This window comes from Lepidothrix coronata, unplaced genomic scaffold, assembly GCF_001604755.1.
Source record: "Lepidothrix coronata isolate B3197 unplaced genomic scaffold, Lepidothrix_coronata-1.0 Scaffold10, whole genome shotgun sequence".
Lineage (NCBI taxonomy): Eukaryota > Metazoa > Chordata > Aves > Passeriformes > Pipridae > Lepidothrix > Lepidothrix coronata.
The window spans coordinates 1891154-1918113 of record NW_016690190.1 but is presented as its reverse complement, the minus strand read 5'-3'; the positions used below and the strand labels follow the sequence as shown (position 1 = coordinate 1918113).

The 26960-nt window shown below is 35.8% G+C and overlaps 1 protein-coding gene across 2 annotated transcripts; it reads right to left on the bottom strand.

The window, feature by feature from the left end:
- Positions 1-3970: 3970 nt before the first annotated feature.
- Positions 3971-26954, bottom strand: NUP37 (nucleoporin 37). 2 transcript variants are annotated; one of them, XM_017804917.1, is made up of 10 exons: positions 26873-26954; positions 25091-25310; positions 22748-22872; positions 21670-21742; positions 17038-17132; positions 8908-8998; positions 6563-6744; positions 5571-5621; positions 5098-5191; positions 3971-4325 (listed from the first exon to the last, which is right to left on the bottom strand). In XM_017804917.1, the coding sequence occupies exons 2-10, from the start codon at positions 25244-25246 to the stop codon at positions 4212-4214; spliced, it is 981 nt and encodes a 326-aa protein (XP_017660406.1). In that variant the 5' UTR covers positions 25247-25310; positions 26873-26954; the 3' UTR covers positions 3971-4211. The 2 variants fall into 2 exon arrangements, with proteins under 2 accessions (XP_017660406.1, XP_017660407.1); XM_017804918.1 differs by lacking the exon at positions 26873-26954 and adding an exon at positions 25995-26013.
- Between the last annotated feature and the right edge of the window lie 6 nt (positions 26955-26960).

Genomic DNA, 26960 nt, shown 5'->3' with positions numbered 1-26960 from the left:
AGAATTCATTCTCATGCTAGCCAGGAATAATTGAAAAAAAGTCTATCCTTTGGAAAAGGCATGGGATGTCAAACTGCACACTGACTGCCCAGTTCTGATGCGTGGGCTAAGTTTTGGAGAATCTAGGTTAAGCAACGAAAAAATCCTAGAATGATGATGTTTGTTATAACATTGGAACAAAAGACTACCAACAGTTCAATCTATTAGGTAAAACTTTGCTTCATTTAAATTTAAAGGTTTTGTACTACTGGAAGGCAAGACAAATTGGGGTGATCTGGAGTCCTTGTTTACAGCAGTAAATCCAAACAGACTGTAGTGAGGAAAATATTTGGTGAAAATTCTCCATGGTTACATCTGAATACTGCCACATTTAATACCCCCCCCAAATTCAGGGCAGTTAAGAAACTACCATATTCTGAGGCTATGAGTTGAAAGCTTCTCATGTGATGAGATGAATAAGGATGCACTCATTGCTGTAATACTCTGAAGATTAAAACCCAAATGTGCTATGCCAATTTTGGTTTAAAATTTACCAAAATTCTCTATTTACTTCCAAATTATTATAGTTAAGCATTCTACAAATCCACAGACAGAAACAATGGCGGCTTACCTAGAGCACTTAGTTCTATTACTCAGGTTTACATAAAATTCTCATTTATCTACTGAAGCAGCTTTTTTTTATTACTTTCACAATATATTTATTAATAACCTGCTGTCAAAAGCACATCGTGATTACTCTCTTGCTGAGATAGTATAACAAAGTTTTTTGTCTATACTGCTTGAATTACTGAACAACTTGTGATTCATACTATGCTTTGGAGCGCTGACGTGTTGTTGGCAATTTCTCACCTTTCCCAAAGGAAGGACAGTGGGCTAATCTACAAAGTTCAGTGGGTTTAGCTTTCAGTTCCTAGCTTATAGGTGTTGTGTAAATTTGTGTTGGGCAAAGGAGCAGCTTGTTTAAATTATTTAAGTGAATTATCTTGCCACCTTAATTACCTCAAACCCCCCACTAAATTATATTCAAGAACTAATCTCATTTATCATAAAGTGTCTATAATACAAGTTTTCCAGGCGATGGCACAGAAAATTCATAATGTAAATACATAGTCAGATCTTATCTGAATGTTTTGGTCTGTAAAGCTGGATAAGAAATCTCACAAGAATATGCTCTACTGTGAACTTTCTGGTACTTCCTGCTTTTAATTTGGCCAAAAATACTACATAAAAAAGTGCAACGCAGCACTTTTTCTCCCAGCTGGAGTTAGGAAATGCAGGGTATGAAAAGTGAAAAACAGAGAACAGAGGAAAATGATCCAAATTTTCCAAAACTTCTTACAAAAGTTTTAATTGAACTGGTTTGCTCAGCTGTAACTATAAATGACTGATCTCCCAATGAGAGGATTTATAAAAAATAATTGAGTAATAATATCTTGATTTATTGTGTGTACTATTTGAAAATATACTTTGTATCAGCACCCATACTGAATGATAAATGTCAAATTGAGGAATAAGTACTATACAGTACCTAACTTCTGGCAGTTTATACCCTGTGTATATGTTCACATATATGGAGGCATTTAAAGGCCCAGTCATGTAGCTCCACCTTTCAGTGAAGGAAAGATTAAAGACTGTTTCAGAGTTACTGAAATGAAGTTTGGTTGAACATTAGTATTTTTAAAATGTTAACTTTCAGGATGCTGAGGCTAACTTGGAGTGCAAAAGCCATGTGTACAGAAAACTGATCAAAGCTCTGTCTTCATCATTAGTAAAAAAATATTTGTCTTGTGATTAGGGTACACTGAAAAGTAAAGGGAGGAACATGGGTTTCAAAGCATTGAAACTGACCTGCTACATATAATTTTATATTGCACAAAATCAGAGCCTCTGGTCAACTGCAAAACAAAACTGCACAAGCTGAGAAAAACTGGCAAGTGCTACTGTAGCTTACAAGGTTCTTATGCATCTTGTGTGCTTATATACTGTTACAAGTCCCAGGACACAACATTGGGTTAGAATCAGCCCAGAACTCAAATAGCTATACAACTGAGAGACAAGTTAAACAGAAACAAAAAGCTGATCCAAAAAAATCTCCAGACGTGCTGTCACCTGATCCTCCACAAGGGGCAATAGTTGTTTTTAATAAGGTGGTCCAATGAACAGCTGAAAAGGTCAGTGTGGATTAACATTTGCTTGGTTTCCCACAGAGTCTTCTAAATCCGTGCCTGCAAAGGGTATTCAGGTAAAGTGTTCTCTATGAAACTGATACTGCCTCAATGATTCTTCTCTCAACTGAATTTAAGCTAAAAAACTCCCCTATCTCTATGATCTTGGTATGTCAGAGTATGTGCAAATCTCGCAAACAGAGTTCAGAGAATTATCAACCCTTGACAGTTAAACAGACTGAGAAATACAAATGTTAGGTGTTATGTAGGTTTATTTTAAAAAAGGAAAAGAAAATGGAAAGTAAATGATAAATCATTTGGAGTTCTCTGAAAATGGCTTGTCATGTTGCAGTTTTCCAAGTACTGTGCTAAGGCAACATCAGAGGATTAACTAATTATTTTGTATGGAAGAACATGCTAAAAACATTAGCTGCTTGGCTTTTTGTTTGTTTGTTTGTTTTTGTTTTTTTTTTATATCCACATTACTTTTTGCCAGTGTAAAATGAAGAGCCTGGAACTTGGCAAGATCATTCTTTGGTAAACAGTTATAAGTAGTCCTTAAAAACAGTACTAAAACCGAGCATTGTGGCTTCTGAATTAACTGCAGAACAAAAGAATTTCTGCCCTTTACCCTCTTGAATCTTAAGCAATTCTAAATCAAAAAAATCTCAGTCAGAGTGCACCTGCACATACCTAATGCAAATTGCCCTTGTCAATATGAGCACTGGGTATAGTGTATGGTATTCTGCATAGCTAGGAGCTCTGAAAAGCTTTGCTCTGAGAAAGGACAGAAAAAACCCAAATCTGTTTCAGTTTCACTACACACCAGAAGGACAGCAATGCCCCAGACCAATCCTTCCTTCCAGATCCAGAAAGAATTTTATCTGTGTCTGCAAGTGAATTAAACCACCTGTTAAGCCTGCAATCTCTGGTCAAACTATGGATACAAGATAAACAAAGCACTGTTATCTTGAAACATTCTCCACTCTGCTTATTTTACAGTTTAAGCACACACCAATCAAGACTGGAACTTATAAGGAACTTCATATTCATCTTTTAGGTAAATTTCAGTGGCAGTTGGAAAGCAAAAGTTCTCAAGGATAAGGAATGATGAGAAATAAAATAAGTCTTACATTTTAAAAGGTGACTGTAGTCTCACTTATTGTTGTCCTACTTCTGAATTGGTATTATGTTTCCTGCATAAATAGGAACAAACAACAGAATAATTTAAAATCTAACTACTGCTAACAAGGATGGCTATGATGCTATAAGGAGCTGTTACACTAGCTGAACATCTTAATATCCCTTCACTTGCAAAAGCATGCAAAAAAGATACTGAAGACAGGAGTTATGTCTGTCTTTTTCTTCCTTTACTTCATTTCTGGGTCTTGTATGGGAAGGACAGGAAAAATAATGCTTCTAGAAAGCAGAATGTCTTTGGTTTTTCCTGTAAAGGCTGGAAGTAAAAAGGCTGTAAACAGAAAAAAACCCACCATGCTGTTTGACATGCTTGAAGTAAATCCCTCTGTCATCTTAAGAGAAATAATACTGCTTCAAATCATCATTCTGATTTTACCATTAGCTTCTTCACTGTTCGTGGTAATTCAAAAACGTTCAGGGACAACATTTTTTTTCTTATAAGATAGTGATGGTTGGGAAAGTTAATACAGAGACAGGTGTTCTTTCTCTAGGTACTCTGGACAATTTCAGAGTACTTGAGCTGTGTTAGTGAGATTGTCAGACTGGGGTTGCTGGACATAAAAAGCCCTTAAAAAACACTTAAAAATTAATTTTACACCAAATACTATATTTAAAAAGTACATTTTATTTTAAGAGAAATAACTAAGTATCAGATGTACGATAACCAATTTTACAAAAGCTCTTACAATTGCAAGCTAAAAATCAAACACAAATGATTCATACCTTACTTGTTCCTTTCTTATGTTCTCCAAGTGAATAAATACCATTACAAATAGTAAATGTCTTCATTTTACTAGAAAACAGGCATTGTGCTGTAAAGTTTCATATTAAAGCCAAATGCTTATTTTACATTTCAGTTACCCAGAAGAAAATTTTATGATCTCCTCCAACTGCACATAATGGAAGAGTTCTGTGCCATGTCAAACCAGACCCTACAGCTGCAGTTCCAGTAAGAATGGGCTTCAAAAAAAGACAGAGAGAGAGAAATATCAATACAACTTCCCTTATAAATGATTTCTATACCACGTATACCAAGTTGCATAGACAGATAAACACTATAGATTAAGTACTCCTTAACAAATACAGTTAAAATACAACAGAAATGCAACTGAAAAATCTGATTCTCTTCTTAGTTTCCACAGCTACTTACCACATTTAAGTACATCAAAATAGTCCATAATAACAAATTGTTTCAACTATTTACATTATTATAAATGTTACTGTTATTTTAAAGGCATAATTTCAAACTTAAAAGCCTTTCTAAATGAAATTATTTCTGTTATTTCAGTGTACTCACAAATAGTATGTTTGGAGGTAATACTCTTAGTGTGAGTAGTACAAATGTATGCTGACTCCAGCAAAACCAAAATATTTCCTATGCTTTGCATTTTCATTCATGATTTAAAATGCAATTAGTTCAAACCAGTAAAATACAAAACTAGCTGGTTTTAGCCTCCTTAGTATTAGAAATATCGACAAATTTTTTTAAATAACAGGTTAAAGGTGTTTTTCTTCCCCTTAGCACTGATATGGCAAAGAAAACTAAAACATATAGGTTAAGCAGCCCTTAAAATAGCAGGTTAAGTGTGCTGCAATTTTTTTTCCTTGTTATGCATGTCACAAAACAAAATAAAATAGGAACAACAAGAATAATTTCTGGATGGTTTGGGCCAGTTTTTAATTGTAGCTTTTTAGTATATATGAGGAGAAGAGATAAGACTCAGAAATTTACCTGGGGATGTCCTAAGTGATGAACCAGCAGTTGAGTAGTTGTCTTTCCTGGATATCCAGTGGTTGCAAACAGATTTTCATTCACTCGGGACCATCTATGAATAAAATGAATGTACTTTTCAAATACTGCTGTCACATGATCAGTAGCACACACAAAGTGGAGTTCTCTCCCTTGTGACTGTGTGAGGATGTCAGATATTCTGCTAACAGCAGAGGAATAAATTTAGCCAAATGGCTTGTAAATGCCTCATATGCATATTGTTGTTAAAAAGAAAATAAATCATGGGAATGTAACGTGTGTATACTAAATGTGGGTCTATAAACTTTATAGACCAAGTTTATATAAAGTTTATAGACCAAGTCCCCCTAAAAATGACTTAACTGAGACCAGGTTCCTAAACTCACAACTGCTTGTATATACATAGACTTATAGATTTATATAGACAAATCCCACAGAATACAGACAACACATACCTGAACAACCTGGCTCGATCAACATGGACGGGTCGCTTATCCTGTGGATAACTAAAACAGACATTCAGGGTAAAAAACTGCTCTGCAAACAACTACAGCTCATACTAGAGGTACCAAAAGCATGTATCATTTAAACAGTGAAGGGGACACATTGTCTACTCTCTGTGAAGCACCTGAGGGAAAACTAGAGCATTCCTGCAGCTTACATCTCAGTTTGGAGGGGAAATTGAAGTAGTTATCCAGTTTATTACGGATCAATAATTATCTATTTATGACTTAGAATGAAACTTTAACACATAAAACTTACAGTGAGAGGTAAACAGTGAGATTCTGTCTCAAATGGACAAAAAGACAGACAATCTTATTTTTAATAGATAAAGATGAAACAAAGAATATCAGGGAATGATCTGTATTGACATCGTAATTACTGATAATTGTTAATTTATTTACTGAATAGTTTATACAATATACAGTGCATCGGGACTACAAAGATGATTAAGGCACTGGAGCATCTCTCTTAGGGAGGAAGGCTGAGAAAGCTGGGCCTGTTCAGCCTAAAGAGGTGACTGAGAGGGGACCTCATCAATGCCTATAAGTATCTGAAGGGAGGGTGTCAAGAGGATGGACCAGGCTCCTCTCAGTGGTGCCAAGCAAGAGGACAAGAGGCAATGGGCAGAAACTGATGCACACAAGTTCTACCAGAATAAGAGGAAGAAATTCTTTACTGTGTGAGTGACAGATTGCCTGGAGATGTTGTCAAGTCTCCCTTGCTGGAGATTCCAAGACCTGTCTGGATGCAATCCTGTGCCCTGTGCTCTAGGATGACCCTGCTTGAGTGGGATGGTTGGACCAGACGAACCACTGTGGTCCCTTCCAACCTGACCCATTCTGTGACTCTGTGACTGACATGCTGTATTAGCCAAATAGCTGCATGTCCTCATGTACTGATTAAGAGGAGAATAAAGAAACCTCTCTCATGGGTATAAAAATACCTGGAGCGAGTGATGTCCCAGATCAGCCAATCACTTCCAGCAACTGCTCCGATTTTAAGAGTATTTTTTAAACACCAGTCTGCTGACATCAGTGGCGTTTGTTCGCACTCTAGGGAGAGAATGGCCTGCTGTGTAATTAGATCATAGAATCGGATTGTTCCATTCTTCTCTGCTACCATCAGCTGTTAAGAGAAATTAATAGAATGTGGTAAACTTAGCATGTAATGAAACTTAATACCTTTTCTATTCTGTAGCAAACTTAGAGTACATTAAAGCAAACATTAATAATACTAAAATAGATACAATTTTTCACTTTGTACCAGAAAACATTCTCCTGGACTCTCTTCTACCAATAAATAAAAAGCACTTTAATCTATACTACTGTTACACTGTTATACATAATGATTACATTATTTTATCTCTATATATCTATAGATATCTATGTATATAATTTTGGTGGTTAGAAACACCAGTTCTTAACCACCAATACACTGTGCTTTTAGAATTTTAAAGCAAAATGTTATTATTTTAAAATGGAAAAGTTCCTTTTCTGAGTTAAAAGAACTGACTGACAGACATAGTGCTGTAAAAAAGAAAGGGTTATCAAGCACTGAAACAGGGTGCCCAAGGAAGTGGTGGAGTCACCATCCCTGGAGGTGTTCAAGAAATGATTGGATCTGGCACTTAGTTGATATGGTGGTGGTTTGGTCAAAGGTTGGACTTGATGATCTTAGATGTCTTTTCCAACCTAAATGATTCTATGATTCTAAACACACTATTAATCAGTGCAACTGTACAATCTGATTTTATATAACATCTCTTACTTCATTCTGTAACAGTTTGCAACAGATTTTATCTAAACTTTTTCCATTAAAGTAATACATTCAAGCAGTTGTTAATTAAGTACTGTAGAATGAGCTTCCTGATTTAATCACAGAATGATAGAAGGTTTGGGTTGGAAGGGATCCTAAAGATCATCCAGTTCCAATCCCCCTGCCATGGATATGGAGACGTTCCACTAGACCAGGTTGCTTAGGGCTCCATCCAACCTGTCCTTGAACTCTTCATGGAATGAGCATCCACAATTCTGAGCAACCTGTTCCAATGCCCAGATGACAAAATCAGATTTTTCTCCATAAGGAGCATTGGTTCTTAGATAGTCATGAACGATAAAGAAAGGCAAAGAACCATAAGAAACACTACTCTGATAACATTCAAGTTTGTTTGGAAAAACAGAACTGTCACCAAAACATGCTTTTCTACAAACTAAAGGACATGGTGCAGTAAGCTTTTTGACCTGCAATAAGCTTTTCAGCAACCACTAAGTCTGTCAAGTTTTATGAGCTTTTTGAAGGGGCTTTTCTTTAAAAAAATATAAAATCCTGTGCCTATCTCTGATGAGAGTCAATAAAAAGATGTGCTAATAGTAAGTAAGATCGTGTACTATTGCAATATTTTAAACAAATTTAGTAATTTTGTTGTGCTAACAAAGTTACCTAGTAAAAACCAGCAGCTAACACATTCAAGTGTGATTCTGTCTGGATCAACAGTTTTCCAAGCTTTCTTAGTAAAGACAGATACTGATATTGGTGGAAATGTGGTGAGAATAGAGCTCCTTCTTCCCTATTGCTATGTAAATACTTTGATATCTTATTTGACTGCTTTCTTCTGTTTTAAGTATGTTTTTTTGTGGTAACCTGAACAACTATTTGTAGCTGCTTAACACAGTTATTGATAGGCACAACAGGAATAATAAATCCAAGACAGCAGGGACTAGACCCTTAATAAGCTGGATATTTGGGTACATATCAGCTGATTCATCCTCCCCAGTACAATAACCAGATAAGTACAAAATCACAGTCCATTGATTTGATTTTTCAAAGCGTATTTCATATATGGCAAGCAAGAACAACAACAAAAAAATCCCTTGCTAACTTCAAACAGATACTTTTCAAAGCTTGGCATGCTCTATAAGAGTCTGTGTTACTGGTGAACTGTGTTACCGTAACTGAGTAAAACCCAAGCTTTTCTCTGGTAAGCTTTTCTCTGGTATTAATCTGTAAGTTAATATGCAATCAGCAGAACAGTTATCAACAACAACAGATGTATGTAATAAAGAAGGAATATTTCTGATGGGAGGAGTAAGGGACTGAGGGTAAAATGACAAGAATGGTAATGAGAATTAATTTACAGTCACTTCACATTAGCAGATCCAACGGATATCCAGTTACAATGTACACTAGCTCCCCAAACTTCAATGATACAGCATCAAAGATTCATAGTTTAGTTAAGTCCCCCTCCTGTTTTTTTAAAGGTGACGAGGGTGAGAAGCTGAAAACCACAACCTTAAAAGCCTCCTCAGGATGCCAGCAAACACTCATTCCAGGAGAACGTAAAACAAAATGGGCCTTCTCATTTCCTTCCAAATCCCAGACCCTAAAAAAAAAAAAAAAAAAAAATAAATATACTGCAAATACATTAACTTTCAGTGCCTCAATACATTCACGAAGGAAGTGACCAAATAGTGTTCATGCTGTGTCATTTCAGGAAGTCAGAAAGAGTGGTCAGTGCTGCAGATAATGTATTTTAACACCAATGAGCCAGGCAGAGCCTCCATTTAAGTATCAAAATAATTTGACAATTTAGTTATCTAAACATGAAATCTGGATGAGATGCTCCCACTTTTTTCATAAGTCACCACTACAGCCTTTGTACCATAAAGTCAGTGTTTGTCCAGTTGATACAAGCTACCTAGAATGTAGCACCAAGCAACTTAAATCATCCACGTTGCCATGTAAAGGATAAGACCATGCATTAAAGTATTTTGGTTGCCTAATATGTGAGTTTCCAGCGTTTCCTGGTAAGACAAGATTGAGTAATGGAAATGTAAGAATCCAGAAATGAAGCTAAGGTAAACAAAAGGATCTATGGCAGAGGTAACATGAGGCAACAAAGGGTCTTGGCAAGCTTTCAACAAATAAATAACATGGGCCAGCTTATTCTTTTCCTTTAGAAGGACTTGCAGTAAATATCAAGCAGCCATAACAATGTTAAAAAATCAGCAATATTTGGACAATATGGATTGACAAGGAAGTGTATGCTGAAACTCCAAAATTAGGTGATGACTGAGTTTTCTTTGGATACATTCAATATGACTGTTAATGAGCTATGAAGCTACTTTGTTTATAAAATGCAACAAAACCAAAACTGAACCTCACAGCAACTGATTTTTTTCCCTACAAAATCAGTAGCTCAGTTGTAGGACAAAGACATCACAGTTGTGAATATCAGCCTGAACTACAAGGCTGAATACTATTTATATGCATTTGGACACTGAAACATACACATATCCTTCCTCTCTGACAGGCAAAACCTTAGAAACAGCCAATTTTTAAAGTTGTGTTCTGCCCAGTCTTTTGAGTTAGATGAGTGGCTACATACTATTATTGTTTATTTTAGAGGATTTTTGCTGACTTCCTCCAGACTTTTTCAGTTTATATCTCACCAGGGTGCTTAGAGCTTTATATTTAAGAGATTTCAAAAAACTCTTAAATAATACATCATAAGTCTAGACAAAATATATGGGAATAAAGTAAATATATTTAATGAACAATGTTGTTTTCTTGTGCCAAACCACAACAGATCAAATATTTGTTCTCCCTGTAGAAAACACAGGGTCTCTAATCTTGAAGAATCAGTGTCCTTATTAAAAAAAGTCAAAACAAAAAGCTGACAAGTGTTTAAAAAATGAAATATCTACTTGATTAGGTAATTTAGAAACATACAATACTTTCTTCTACTGCCAAAAATTTTGCCTTGTAGATTTGTCCAAGTCAAATCAACACTTTCCATGTGTATTTACTGTGCAGGGAGAAAATTATGATACAACAGAAGATGGTGAATCATTTTGGCAAAAGGAACAAGCCATGATGTTTCCTTCCCTGAGGTGAGTGATGTTATTAGGTGTTGAGACCGAAATTTATATTTTTACCTCCCTAACTTTGTTATTTATAAAGTTACTGGACTTGTACTTTGTAAGAATGGCAGGACTGCTAGTAACAAAGAGTGGAGGGAAGGGATAAAAGCCCCTCTTATATTTCTTTCTTTCTTTATTGATACCAAAGATGGTCTAATTTAGTTTTGAAAAAAAGAAAACCCAAACAAACCTCCAAAAAAACAAACCAGGCAACACATATCAAAGTAGATCTTTGTCTGAATACAGCAAGTCTACACAATTACATATGTGTTCAATTTCTTTGTGACTAACCCAAGTAAAAAATGTGCAAAGACCAAAAATTAGCCAAAATGAATTTCAATTACTCAGTTACTCAGTAATCATAACCAAATCAGCTACAGATGCTAAAGAAAACCCCTCTACTTTTGTCTACATTCCTATCACGTAAATCAATCCAAGACAACTGAGCATTTTGTCTCCCATTCAAAGCTCTTGAAACTTTACTCATATTATCACAATTTTATACCAAAGTAAACTACTGTCTACTTTTCTCCAAACATCTGTATCTTTCATAAACCTGCAATGTGTCATCCTCTTAATTCTCCTCCTCCCTTCATCAACTGTTGTTGTATAGACTTGTTACTGGGCTTGTGGTATTTTTTTCTGATGTTTAAAAAAAGGTCCACAAAAATTTAATGGGGAAAAGTTTGAATGACTGCAGTTGAAATAACGGCCAAAGTTTGATTAATGGAAAGTCTCAAAAATAATATGTAATCTGCTCAGTAAATTAATTATTTTTTTAAGTAACTAAGGACTGAGAAATTATATACTGCAACACTCTCAAAATTTAAACAAACATAAAATACAGACACAGTTGCAAATGCTGTTAAAGAAAATTCTTGAGATATTAGAACATTTCTCTTGTCACTCACATCCTGTAATTAAACAAAGGACAACTGCAGTTATCTCAAAGCTTGAAGATATTCAAGCTCCCTTGGATCAACTATATTTTATGTCATATGCATGAATATGGATAATGACATGCTGCATATGTGCATTAATTTCATCATACAATGGACTTTTATTACAGTCGGCAAAGTATTTATTTGAACTCTGAAAACCTGTCTTGTGGCAATGGCGATGATCCTTATTTTATATTCTAATTTTCTGAATTATGAATAATTCTAACTAGCAGAATCAAATCCTAACTGCACTTACTGCAATAGTAAAAGAACAAAACCGTATTGCAATCTTCAGGCATTTCTCAAATCCCCAGAAGATGGAAGTAAAAGCAGGAATTCTTCCAACAGAAGATTTCAAATAATTTTAGTGAGTGGAGTGTGGGCTAGAACAAACCTTGACATCCGATAAGATTCCCAACCACAAAGAATGATCAACTATACTTGAACCATTACTCAAAGATTACTCATATCCAAAGTGGTTTTGTTGTTTTGTTGGGTTTTTAATATCTAATATGTTTCTTTATATCTCCATCAGAAATATTCCATGTGCAAGGAAAATCCTATCACTTCTGAAAATCTTAGAGGACTATAGAGAAAGGAAAGCTTCCTTTTACTGAAATCACGCAAGGGTAAAGTGAAATTGTTCCTAACTGAGCACACGGAGTGAGGATATCTCACTAAAGGAAAATGGAAGTGGACAGATTAGTTAACACTGCAGAGAATACAACCAACATTGGCCTTATCTAAGGTCTTCTGCCAACTCCATATGGAAGTGGTTATCAAAGATCTGGAGGGTACTATGCAGGACACATAAGAATAGAAGGCTGAAGTGGAACTGCAGAAATTGCTTCTATCTGGTCAGGTGAAATATTCAAGACAATTTCTAGTCATTTATTTTATTTTACTGACAAAGAATTCAAGTTATCTAATGCAAAACCAGAGACCACACAGCATTTTTGAAAAAATGTGAAGCTTCATTTCTATCCTTTCAACCAAAACAAACAAACAAAAAAGTCTGCTAAGAGTTATCAGCTTATTGTTTCCGATATAGATGTAAAACTAAATCCTGTAGTATGACTTTTCCTGAGAAACTCAACTACAAGTCTGCCAATGACTTTCTAAAATACAAATTGACTTCTAAACGAATCTAATGCAATTATTTCTATTTAAAAACAATTTATAGGCTAGACTACGTTCTAGCACTGTGTGACCCTTAACATAAATAATAATGTGCCACACAGGAAATTACTACATCATGCTCGTATTTTGAAGACTTCCTAACTAAAAGCTTATTCACCCACACTTAAGACCAGACTGAAATAACACTCCAAATATTTGATTCAGAAAGTGGTTTTTTTCTTAAGCTGATGGGAGAGCAGTTAATATTTGCACTGTGGTTGTGAAGTGCAACACAAGTTGGTTAATACTTGCATTGTGGCTGTAAAGTATAACAGAATTGTGTAAGACCACATTCAGGGGAACAGGGATACATATAAAAAGTGGGCAAATTTAAAAACTGGACTCTTCAAAAATATTCAAGACTCTTCTTTATTTTCCTCAATTATAATGCAGAACTAGCTTGATAAATTGTAACAAGCATACCTCAGAAAGGAGAGGTATTTTGGTATGACATTTCTTATATGAAGAGAGATTGGAGAATCCAATCACACAAACTGATGAAGATAGAACAACATGAAATAAGACACCTTTTATAAAAACATTGGTAAAAATCCATAACTGACTGCACTAAAATGGGAAGATACAAATAAAATATAATTTTTATAGGTAGAAACAAGTGATAATGACAACTTTTCAATACAGCCAAAGGCTGAAATATTTACTGAGTACACAAGGTAAGATTCAAGTGCAACACGTGCAACATGTGCTGGCAATACATTAAAGAACACAAGACAAAAAAAATAAACAAGATTTACCATTAGCTTTCCTTCATATTGTCTAGAGAAAAACCTACACAAAGTAACTGGGGCATAAGAGTACCATGTAAAAAATATATGCTACAGATTAAACCCCCCTAAAACCAGATGGAACACATTTTGAGAGTCTATTTGATTTAGCTTTCAGTGATATCAAACCTTTCCCCCAAATCTCTGTCCAGGGAGCAAAGCTAACCTTCTGATGGACTGGCATTTATGTTACGTGCAACATAACACTCAACTTCACGGCGACTGATAAATTAATTCACAAACTCATTCTCTATGAAGTGACATGAACCATGGCCTAAGTAACTGAACAGAACTCAGAAAGGAACCGAAGGGCAAGTCTATGCACAGATAAAGTGGAAGATAATGCAACTGTACATTCTTTTGCACACAAAGAGAGAGGAAGATGAGGTAGTTTAAGGAACAATTAAAATTAAAGAAAAAGAGAGAGTGAGGGAGAGAAAAGTATGGATCAGTCCTTTTCAGCTTTTTAAAATACAAACTTTTATGATACCAAGAAATGGACAAGCAGATTACTTTAATTACACATAAACATTATATAGAATTTTGAAACTGAGATATGAAAGTTAGATTATGAAAGAACTAGACTTAAAGGAAAACAATTAGATTAAATTCAAGAGGCAATTTACTTTTCTGCCATGACCATATTTGGGTTTCAGCAGTAATGTAGAAATATCCTAAATTTGATTTTTGACTGCACATAAGAGATATTTCTTTTGTTACTTCAGTTGCACTTAATTTGTTATCACATATGATTTATAAATGAAACTGAGTCAAATTTTTGTTTAATATAATGTTAGTTATTTCAGCTATTTCCTCTGCCATTTCTTTAGAATTTTGCAATGAAACATTAGAAATATTTTTCTATTTTTAAAGAAACATTACAGCAATTCTGAAATGTGTAAACAAGTGAAATGAAGCAAAATTTTAAAACTGCAATATCCTGCCAAAGATACAGTTTAACTCTAGGCTTATGAACAGCTTCATCCATCCTGAAATATAGCTATGCCTGGGACCAAAAGAAGAAAGTAATATATGATATTTAGGACTCAGGATTTGAATTTTTCAATCAACTTTCCAGATGTAATTTTTAGCTACAGGAACTTAGATTTTTAATATAAATACAGTTGTAAGTAACTGTAACACAGTGAGTTTTAAGAGTGTTCCAAAGGTGTCTTCTTTCAGAAAAGCAATTTTTTTAAGGCAATATTAGTTTTGACATTTTTGGTGCAGTGAAACATTAGATTATTAAAGTGTACTGCATATTTACATACCAACACCTCTTTACTTGTCTATGAACGCACATAACACTTACTCACAACCACCTGACACAGATGACCACTGCAAATATTTTTATGCAAGAGTATTTTTAGTTCAGCTCTACTTCACAGCTGGAAAAAAGTCTTGTGTTGTGAGATCAAGGCCAACAAAGACAACATGCAAGAAACAACAAGCATTCCTGAGTGACACGGCAGCAGCTGAAAGGTAAGAACACTGAACAGAACCAGTACCTGACTTACACTGTCTGTCCTCCAGCCAAAATGACTGATCCCAGCTCTGAGATGCCACTGTTGTAGCAGCTTGTGACATGTTGTTGCATGTTGAGTACGTGCAAACTGAAAAATCTCACCTCCTTAGAGGTCTCTGCTAAACTTACTACTAAACTTTCTACTGAGTGAAAGCCAGAGAAGACCTAAAGATGTTTATATATATTCACTACATACTGAAATATTGTATTAAAACTTTATTAAGACTTAAAAGTGGAACTCAAAACTTTGTGTCCTTGTACTAACTGTTCTAGAACTTTATTCCACCAGTATTAACAGATGATGTATCCTGAGAACAATTTCAGAATGGAAACTCAGTACAGACAGGAGAATTATTCCTCTTCTTACATTACTACTGAAGCAAATTACACAGTAAGTTAAGAATGATTTTGGTAAGTCCCAAGGAATGCATTTTCCATTAGTTTTGAAAGTGTAACCTTTAAATTCAATATTAAAGGTCTTCATGCTCCACATGTATGAATGGAAAAAATAAGAACTCAAGTAGCCAAAAAAAATCCTACTTATTTCCCATGGCTTTTAACCAAAGACTTTATGGTTTATGGCATAAAATGTCCTTCATAGTTACTAAGCTGAAATCTTGTTAGTATATATTAATTATATAATTTTTATTTCCTTTTAAAGTAGTATCAATTAGACTACTGGTTTTAAAACACTTCTCTTTCATCCCAGAAACACTGAGCATTTCATAAAATAAACAAAAAAAGGCCACATGGTCAAACAGCTTTTTGCTGAATAAGCCCAATATGAGTTTAGAATTAATAAAGAAATCAAGGAGAGGAAATAAATCAGAACAAGCTACACATAAGTCATACATTTCTACTATTCATTCCTAATGATTCTGTTGGAAATATAGACGGGGCATCTATGGAGAATCTGCCTACTCATCAAAGTAGCATTTCTGAGTTACTCATGCGTGTTAAAATCACAGGCCTTTAAGATTTTCTATTTAGGTAGGACAGAGTAGCTCAACTAAAGCTACTAAACTGTGATTTGTATCACTTGATGATCTACCCTTCACAAAATCTTATACACTGAGTAATCTTTCTAAGAGCTATTCAATTCTTTCCTAACAGGTAGAAGATGGCTTAAATGAAAAATGACATTTTTTTCCTGAGTCATTTATATAGGAATTGATATGGTGGTAACTTCAAAGATCAAATATACAATTCATATAATTGGAGAAGAAACTAAAACAGTTCCTCAATTGAGAAAGTTTTGAATTATCACAGTTATTACAGAGAAAAGATGATGCTTTCTCAACTCTTGCTGCTCTGCTGCAGTGACCTGCAAAGCCTGCATAGCTGCCCTTCTGCCACTCCACCTGCTTTGAAGGGATAAGAATAGCAGCTTTTAGCAGATTCGAGCACTCTGTTAGAAGAGGAAGATGGGTGACCTTTTGATAAGGAAAAACTCCTGTACTACAAAACTTTAACCAGCCTTTTCCAAAGCATTAAACCATGTTTCCCTTCTATTTCCAGTAATATATATCTAAATATATGGGTTTGAAGCAGCTATAATCGTGATATTTTGAGCTGCCAGTACCACTGTGTAAGTATTGTAATGTTTTTAGGCTATGTTATCCCTACCTCCTGGTAAGGCTAACCAATTCGGGTAAGCGGACAAGTTCAAATATGTTGATTTTAAACTTGACTTGTCTGATGACAGAATGGATAGAGAGGGTCTATATAATTCAGAGCTGAGCTATGCATGGCTTTTATTACTGCCCAGCATGGGAAAAAATAGTGTATGCAATTCCAAGACAATAGTTTTTTTCACATTGAGCCTAGTTGGTTCGAAATATTGTTTTGAAAAAAAAGAACCCACAAGTCACAACAAAAAGCCAGTCTGCAACCTAAGTTAACAAGAATAGTCCATTTCTTGTCTTGTTAGTCGACTGGTCTTGTCAGTGGGCCATGAAGGCCAACTAAAAATAAAAAAATAAATGCTTATTTATTTAAGTGAACATGTATTCACACATAGAAAAAGTCAAACACTACTATTTCAATAGGGTTTTGAACAGAATGCATACCTGCAGGTGTGATCATCACTTACGCTTGCGACCTCTTGACCTTCATTGGGAGCAAACACCAGATCATTAATGTAATCTGAGTGGCCATCAAATGTCTGTCAACGAGAAAAAAATAAATACTTTTACCTTAGAGCTGCCTGCTCCATCAGCCCACAATGTATTTAATAGAACTGCTAACGGAAAGATGTGTAAGTGTTAAGATAAAACTATCATTTTACATAGAAGGTAAAACAAATGTTTATCGGCAACTGGGTTTCTTTAAAATATCTAATTCATGTGTAGATTCACACTGTAGGTGAAAATACCCCCTCACTATTCCTTGTAGTTACCACAAAGGTCAGTTTGATGCTCTTGCTTGACAGAGATCATACTAGAGCTTTTTAGCCTTCTTTTGACCACTGAATTTTGAAAGTAGAAGACAACAAATCTCAGAAACAAAGAGGAGAATAACCAGGAAGTGAATGTGTGCATGATCTACCTATTTAAGAGAACTCTGATTACTGGTAAGTAACTCTGATCTCTGAATAGTAATTTTTCCTCCGGGTTCCTGCAAGCAGCAATACAGTTTATCCTGAAGGAACAATAAACCAGTCACTTATCCAGCACATGTCCTTTTCCAAGCAGTCAGTGCACAAATTGCCTAAGAGGATAGGTCTACTAAAGATGGCAAGCCAAAAGGCTACCTTTAGAAAAAACAGGGAAAAAACTTGCAGTGAAAGAAGAAGAAACAGAAGACAATGCACCATCAAGACCTTGAGAAAATCAAAAATGAGGAAAAGCAGTAGAAGCAAAATCAAGGAAGTCATACAGTACCTCAGCAATTACCCACAATTTCTTTTAAGCGTTTGAGAAGAGCAAACACAGTGCATTGTGCTCTCTGCTTTACAAGCTGTTGTGCTTAAGAGAAAAGAAAATGGGGTATAGCTCACACTCTTCTTTTACTATGAATTAGTAGATCATCCATTCTCAAATAATAGGAGACAAGCACTCATGGTGTGAACGCACATGTGAACTGCCACTCAAAAGCAAACCTCTGATGTTCTATCAGAAAGCATAAAGTTATTTCAATGGAAACCTTGTTACTGTGTAATTCTTCTCATCTGATGCTTCTTAATCATGACATTTTTATTTCTAACTACTGCAGATAATTTATCTGTAACAAACCCCAATTTAGCAGCACAGCTTTTCTAAAGAAAAAAAACCCTCCAGTTTTAGTAAAAATTAAGTTATATAATTCTTACGTATTTTGAAGACTGTTCAGTTATCTTGGCCATAATATCAAAACATCTCTTCCCCCCCTTAATTCTATTAAGTGTTTGGTATTTATCTACAGACACCAGTAATCTTTTGAGGTTTACAGTATCATCAAAAACCTAAGTTAAATAACTTATACACATTTAGTAATAAGCAAGTATGCAAAAGTCATCTCATTTAGGGTCCAGTTAAAGTTTAAAGTACTTTCAAATTCATTCACGTGGGGGCTAGGTATGAATAAATCATCTCAGGTCTCATTAGAAAAAAATCAGCTTTCTCTGTCTGTGCATTTATACATATTTACTCTCATTAAATATATCTGTGGTGGTTTTGACACGCAAATGTCCATGCGTAGATATATCTGGTATTGTTCCATCCTCTTCTATTCAGTCCCACTGATTAAGTCTCAAGGCATAGCTGCTCTTGTTTTGCCCAGCAAGGTATCATAAAAATGAGACAAAAGTATCCTATGGATCATAGCATGAGATGGTGAGATTGCAGAGGAAACCAAGGTCAAATGAAAACAAGTTCCACAATTTCTGAAAGGGAAACGCACTACCTTGTCTCTAAGTATAGCTTTTCTGAGGAACAAATGCAGAATTGATAAAAAAAAATATTTCTCAAGCACACACAAGAACTAAATCCCTCTCTCTAAAAATTTTATGAATTCTTCACCAATTCAATACAGAAACATTTTCAGCAGCCAACTTTATTTTTTCCAATAGGTCCTAATTTTATTAAAACCTAATGCATTATACCAGAAGGAATATATCATAAGATGATGCTAAACTATTTAGACAGAAATGCCAATTTTTTGAAAATTTTCAGCATTCTGAAAAATGCCTCATTTTACTCCCACAGTTCTGATGAAATATGCTTTTTATTAAACAAAATTTGAAGCAGGAGAAGGAAGCCATAACTCATTTCCAAATGAAAACCTCAAAAGAAGAAAGAGGTTTCATGAAGATCCATCAGTCATATTTTACCTTTTGTTTTTTTGTTCTGGGCTTGATCCAACCCATAAATTTTGGATTAGTTGTGTTGACAAAGTAATGGAAAACTCGGTGTGCTTCAAGTTCCTTCTTGATAATTACATCAAGACAGCCTTTCCATGGGGAAAACAGAGTAAGATTACTCAGTCTATCCCTCCAGAAGCAACACATACAAATTGTTTACTATAAAAGACAAAATGTTCAGAGATTACACTGTGACTGTAATCACATACTTCCTTCAGCATTGTTTGCACGTTCTGTACCTCTCCTGAAAATCCCATGTGTTAAGTGTGCATTATATAATGGATATAAGTTTTCCATGCGTTCATCCTAAATTCAACCTAAGGTTTATGAAACAGGCTTCCTGAGGTATCAGTAACTGTTACTAAGAAGCCACTGTATCAAACTTTATTGAAAGCCAGCTCAGGGTAGTAGCTCATGGAGAGTTTGTGAACAGTTGAGACTCTGCATGTGCTTTAAATCAGAGTTAGGGGTTATTTTTTTCTTGACAAGAAGTCTAATGATTGTCTAGGGATAAGAAATTAAGACCATTACCCAGAGAAAGGATTTTCCACACTTTCTATCGAAAAACCCCAGGAAGACAATTCTCAAAGACAACTTTTACCAATATAAACAATAAACACACTAGTCCACATTCTTTCTTTTCATTAATGAGTTCCCTGCTAATAGGTAAAATAGCTATCACAGTAGGTTCTTAATAAAGTTCTTAGACTTAATTCCAGTGATGGAGCTTGCATAAACAAAGCTAACAGCTTTACTGTTAAATTCAAGCCATTTGTATTGAATATGCACCAAACAATTACAGAATCATTAAGGTTGGAAAAGACCTCTGAGATCACTGTGTCCAATCATTAACCTAACACTGCCAGGTCCACCACTAAAGCACGTCCCTGAGCACCACATCTACATGTGTTTTGAATGCTTCCAGGGACAGTGATTACACTACTTCCCTGGGCAGCCTCATCATCCTTTTAGAGAAGACATTTTTCCTAATATCCACTCTAACCCTCCTCTGGTACAACTTGAAGCCATTTCCTATTGTTCTATTGCTTGCTACCTGGAGAAGAGACTGACTCCCACCCGGCTACAACCTCCTTTCAAGCCAGTTGCAGAAGGTGATAAGGTCTTCCCTGAGCCTCCTCTTCTCCAGACTAAACACCCTCCGCTCTCTCAGCTGCTCCTCATAGGACTTGTGCTCCAGACTCTTCACCAGCCTTGTTGCTGGACATGTTCCAGCACCTTCAATGTCTTTCTTGTCATGAGGGGCCCAAAACTGAACACAGGATTTGAGGTGCTGAGTACAGAGGGACAATCATCTCCCTAGTCCTGCTGGCCACACTCTTTCTGATACAAGCCTTGTTAATCCAAAATAAATAAAAAAATTAGAATTGAGATGCTGAATTTCTCTCAATGAAGTCTGTAGTAGCAGACTCATCCCACTGTTTCATTATTTCCACTTATTATCCACCCATCAGTTACAATGTTAAAGTAACTTCACATTCTGCTAAAAAGTTAAAAGATTTAAGTCACACCTTAACATTAAAGCCTGTTGTCTGAAATATCATAAAACTGGCAGATATTACATAAATATATAACTTTAATAAGGAATGACAGAACTTTTAGAACTATTTTGTCAGAAATACTATCCAAGTTGATTATAAATATGTCAGTTATCCCACTGCCCTGGTGGCAAAGTCACATAAATTGACCAAAAATGAAAGAAGGAAATTAAAGGTATGTGCAGGTATGAAGCAACATAAAAACCATTTTCTTTAAAGCCATTTTGGCTTTGGTAACATCCATCTTTACTTCTTATGGCATGCTTTTATTCATTCTATTAGCAGTATGACCAGATAAGTGACACCCACAATTCATTTAGTATGACAAATGTAATTGTCTTACTAATACAAGCCAACAAACCACAAAAAAGTGTATTATTTTCTCCTTTATACCCATTAAACCACTCTCACCAAAAGAGGCATTATCATATCCTAAAATAGTAAAAACCAAGGAACACTCCCCCAGGTTTCTTTGTATTAATTAGCTTTGCTTATTCTTAGCTAAGACCTCACAAAAAAAAAATTCAAACTGGATAGCACAAATATCTAATTGACATTGTTTCAAAGGAAGAACTTCGAAGAAAACCAAAAGATCATGTAGCTGATAATTACAGTTATTCCCACTTTAAAAACAGAAAGGTATATACAATACAATAATTATCCCTAAAGATGATGGATAGAGGATCTGTCAGTTTTGTGCTCTATCTCATACAGTACATTAAGCAAAATGAGCCAGAATGACAGTTAAAGATTAGACTTCACTAAAGACTAAATTACCTTTTAAAAATCAGCTTAGCTGCCCTTACCTTAAATTCATTCTTGTCTTGAAGGTCTGAAGTAAACAGCCTTAACTTCCTATCAGAAGCTGCAGTACAAAACCTACACTCAACAGAGAAAAAAAAGCCTTTCAGTCAATCAACATTGCAATGGTTGACTTTTTAGCAGTTTTCTTTCAGTTTAAACCTGCAAAGTGACACACAAAGGAAAAATCAGATTTTGAAAAATGGCAAAAGCATCTATCTTAGCTTTTCTGCTTTGGCAACAAGTAGAGTTGTAATTGGAACTTATCAATAGTGTGTATCAAGTGCCAAGAATACTTTTCCACAGACAGAAATGCAAAACATTTCACAAAGCTAAAGCTCAATCAATTATCAATTATCCATTACCTGAAATATCTTTCATAACTGCCATTGAAACTTCCCTTGGAAGAAGTTAAGAGGCAGAGCACAGAAAAGAACCCCCATTATCAGTGGTCTAAAATACCAGAACATAAAATTCATAAACCGATTTCTAACATATTTTAACCAAAATACTGTACAAAAACGCAGCAGTAGGCAACTATCATAATTCTGAAGAATCATACAAACTATTGAGAACATTTTAATTCTTCAGTGCACATTTAATAGCTAACTATCTTTCTAGATTTACATCTCAGTGTCTCTCACAAATAGTATTTGACCTGCTCTAAAACACAGCAGACTATGCAGACCACTACAAATGAATAGCTTTAAATAGCTTTATAGAGGAAGCCATTACAACGATCTCGTACTTAAAAAAGTTCTTAAATCCTTTTTCACAGATGTGAAAGAATGAACTAACTACATCTGAGGTCCATGAAAATAATGAACAAAGTATTATTTACTGCTTGTTCACTGGGGAGAGGGTCAAGGGGCACAAGAAGCAGAACAAAAAAACAAACAAATGAACAAAACCAAACAAATCAACAACAAAAAGATAAGATAATGTTCTACTGAAGTGTTCAGACTTCATCAGTGATTTCTCAAGAGTTAGATTTCACTCATAAGCTTTGAACAGTCCAGTATTAAGGAACTAGGGAAAACAGGTAGGAGACAAGGATTCATTGTAGTCATTTAGTGTAAGTACCTTATCTGGGGAGGTATAGCATCAAGTCTAGTTTCAGGACTCCATGCTATGGCGTCAACTCTGATTCCGTGGTGAAATGTTCTTAGTGTCTTATACTGCATGCCTTCCACTTCTGCATCCTCCTCCTACAGAAATATTGCAGTTAGCTGATTCAGAACAATGTCTTGGTGACTTCTAACAAATCAGATTGATATGAAATGGAAAGGCTTTCAAAATTACACGCATTTGGGATCTTTTTAGATCGTAACACCATCAAATTGAAAACCTGGAACATAAGGAAAGTATTAACTTGAAATATTTAAGTACTTAAAAATACATTAAATGACTGTAGTCTCAAGCCAGAGGCCAGGGCAGAGTAAAAAAATCAGAACTGAGTTGCAAAGATGCTGAGCTCATTCTTTGTCCAGGTAGTATCTTCACAGATACAACTAAAGCCACTTATAACAGCAGGGTAAGTAAGTACAGTGAGGAGAAACAACGTGACCAAAAGCAAGCATGTCATTTAAGCTCTCTTTTCTCTGAGCTGCTTTTGCACTATGGAAAAATGCTAGCACTTTCAGAACAGCAGTCTTTAAACAGCAGGAGCTAGAAAGGTGACCTCTGCCATCTAACTATAATTACAAACTTGTTTATTCTTCCCACTGGTGAGAACACCGGATGGGGAGAAAAATGAAACGAGCTGGGGTTGTGGACTCCATCAATCAGTTGACCTCTAAAAAACTTCCATAAGTTTTCAAAATATCTAATGGATATTTCTACAAATTTTTCTCTATGTCATAATTCTGGTTTATGGTAAAGAACCTTCTGTATGCCTTCTGCATAATGTAGAGGCTAAGCAGAACCTAGCTGAGGATGCATGACAATATCTACAGTTTTCAGTGCTTCTCAACAGGGAGCAAGAACAGCATTTTCCTCCCCTACTTTGAAATACTCAATGACTCCACATGTGGAAGAGAAGTTATGAAAATTATAGAAAAACTACCTTGTACCAGTGGTTGTCAAAATTTTACTTGCTTCCTTTTCAAGGTCTACACTAGAAACAAGGTAGAGAGCAATACAGATGACAGTATGTTTTTATGGTCAGCACTAGATGCCTTTCAGAAAAAATTCCAACAATAAGACCCCGGGGAATAACAATAATAAAAATACCAGTTATGCTATTATTCATAATAGACAAAGTACAAAAATAATACTGTATAATAGAGAAGTGAGGTGAAAAAAAAAACTTAAAAATTTCAAACCATTGTCTCCAATTGATTTTCAAGCATCTAGGCAAAAAACTCCACTTAATTAAAAACATCTTATACAGCATAAGAATATACAGTACTTGGTATTTCACATTTTAAAAACTTTCACAATATGATGACTAAATAATTTCAAGGTAAGAAAGCATATTTTACTGTTTCCAACAGTCTGTGAGAGAGATCCAATAAAAACAATTGGGGAAAAAAAAAATTAGGTAATTATTTCCACAGTCCTTCCCTAGAAGAAATACCTACAAAATTAGCACAGACATGTTAGTTCTAACCTTGAAAGTAGTTGTAATCTTTTCTGTTTCACAGGCTAGCTGAAAGCTTTAGAAGATAATTTAATCTAAATAGCAAATGTATGTAGAACAAAATATAACTGTGCAAAAATGTGCCAATTACCAGTAAAGAACAATGAGCAAAACAGAGATTAAGTCACGTATTTCCTAAGTTGGGCATTTAAGTTCTGAGACATTCACCAACATTAGCAAGAGATACTAACATGGGATTACTCTTCCAGTAGAATACTTCTGATTTCTTTGCAGTCTACTCAGAGGGTGCAGTGATAGAATGAGACGTAACAATTTTAAACAGAAAGAGGGCAGTTTACATTAGATATTAGGAAGAAATTCTTTACTGTGAGGGTGGTGAGGCACAGGAAAAGACTGCCCAGAGAAGTTGTGGATGCCCATCCCTGGAATTCTTCAAGGACAGGTTGGATGGGGCTTTGAGCAACCTGGTCCAATGGAAGGAGGAACCAGATGACCTTTAAGATCTCTTCCAACCCAAACCATTCTGTGATTCTATGATTCTAATCAAAAGGAACTTTATACCATCCCATTTATATCAGCAAGATGGTATTATATCAGTGTGTATTATATATATGTATATATATATATAAACACATATATATATATTTCTATTTTCCTGAAGAACAAGTATCCCAGACTTGTTAATGTAATAAACAAGTAAAATTGTCCCGTTTACACAGGGGGAGGAGGAAAGAGGAAAGTGGCCAGAGTCTTCCTATAGTAGAGGTGCTGGCAAAGTAAGTTTCAGGACACAACTAATAAAATCAACAATAACACAGACTAACCTGAAATCTGCAGGTCCCAATAACTACATAATTATTGCCACCATAAGCAATGAGGGAACACGCATCTCCACTGTCAAACGGATTGAATTTTACCACATGCACATAATCTTCACAATCCACAGTGTAAGCAATGCTTCTAGTAGAATCTTGCTTCATTTTCAGTGGACTAAGTCAAGGTATCACGGAAGCAATGTCTTCTCCAGGATGAAAATCTACATTCCTACACAGAAAGTTTTAAAAAGCAAGGATTACTCATTTGCATAAAGAAAAAACGTAAAAGATATTTGTGGCAGAGCAAATCAAAATTTCTTGAAACATCATATTTAAGAACACAAAAGTTGCACTTAAGCTTATTATTTTTGGATGTAATGTAATTTCATCAATTAAAATATTTACTAACCTAGCATATGTTCAAAACTCTCTACAGACTTCAGCAATGACTGTAGATTTTGTGCTACTCTTGGCAACTCAATAGCAATACAGGAAATTAAGTAACTGCACACACCAGAAAAGACATACTGTATTTTAAAATTTTCAACAAATGACAAGAAATGACACATTACTACCTTAAAATTCTCTTTACTTGTCTACCTCTTTAAAGATTATCTAACTACAAGCAGAGTTAACCAAAGCTACAGAACTGCAAGTAAAAGTAATCATGCATAATCTTTAACATGATTTCATGACTTATGCCTCCCGAACTGCAGAGCACCCATTACCTCTATGTACTAGAACTTGTACTTTACTGTATTTAACCAATTTAATAAAAAATCAGGTTCTTGTGCTAGTGATTTCAGAATCATTCCTTTTAGTCCCAGTACAGATTTGATGTTAGTTTAAGCCTTTTTGGGAAATCAGACTTTTAACTACAGAGCTCGTGGAAAACCAGCTTGAAATCTCAGACCTTTGCTGTGTTAATGATCTGAAGGTCTCAGCATCCAAGACTGAACATTTTGGTTGGGAGCCAGCCAGGTTTGACACGGGCGTTACTCAGACACAGAGAGGCTCTCCATAGCTGTGTGTTTATTTATTAATTCATCCAACAAACCACCACTATAAACACTTAAGCCATATAACTTGCATAGCTTTGCTCCTAAGGCCAAATGGAAGTTCTAACCCTATCTGTAGTTTTCTTCCTTTAAGGCTTCCCACAAATACAAGCCATTATAGAATGATAGAGTGTTAAGGGGTTGGAATGGACCTTAAAGACCACCTAGTCCCAAATTCCCTGTCTTGGGCAGGGACTCTTCCCACTAGACCAGGTTGCTCAAGACCTTATGCAACCTGGCTTTGAACACTGCCAGGGTTGGGGTATCCATGGGCAACTTGTTCCAGCGTCTCACCACCCTCACAGCGAAGAATTTCTTTCTAATATCTATCTGAACTTCCCCTTTCAGGTTGTACCCATTAATCCTTGTCCTGTCACCACAGCTCCTGACAGAGTCCCTCTCTGGACTCCCTGTAGTCTCCCTTCAGATACTGGATGGCTGCTGTGAGGTCTCCACGCAACCTTCCCTTCTCTAGCCTGAAGAGCCCCAGCTTTCTCAGCCTGAACCATCAGCCATCAGACTAGTTTTAAGTGAAAACACCAAAAATATCATTAGCTCCATTTCTTCAGGAAACACGCTTAGGGCAACTGAGCCGCGTGGGTGCCCGCTACCTCCGCCCATCCATCCGCCTCCTTTACCCTCGTACTTCCCCCTTTGTCCCTTCAGGGAGCAGCTGCTGCTCCCCGGGGAGGCTGCCCCGGTTCCCCCGAGCCGGGGGTCCCCCTACCCGCACCTCAGAGTCCCCTCTGCGGACCCGACCCCCGCACGGCCACCGCCGCTCCCGCTCCGGCTCCGCCCCTCCCGCGCCGGGAGCGCTCCCT

Bases quoted from the DNA above. Each gene is read 5' to 3' on its own strand.
- NUP37 (XM_017804917.1), bottom strand. From the start codon at position 25,246: ATGAAGCAAGATTCTACTAGAAGCATTGCTTACACTGTGGATTGTGAA. The intron at 22,873-25,090 runs GTTAGTCTGTGT...ATATTTCTGTAG, and splicing joins TTGGGACCTGCAGATTTCAG to GAGGAGGATGCAGAAGTGGA. The intron at 6,745-8,907 runs GTTGTGGTTTTC...TTCTCTTAACAG, and splicing joins ATCCTGAGGAGGCTTTTAAG to CTGATGGTAGCAGAGAAGAA.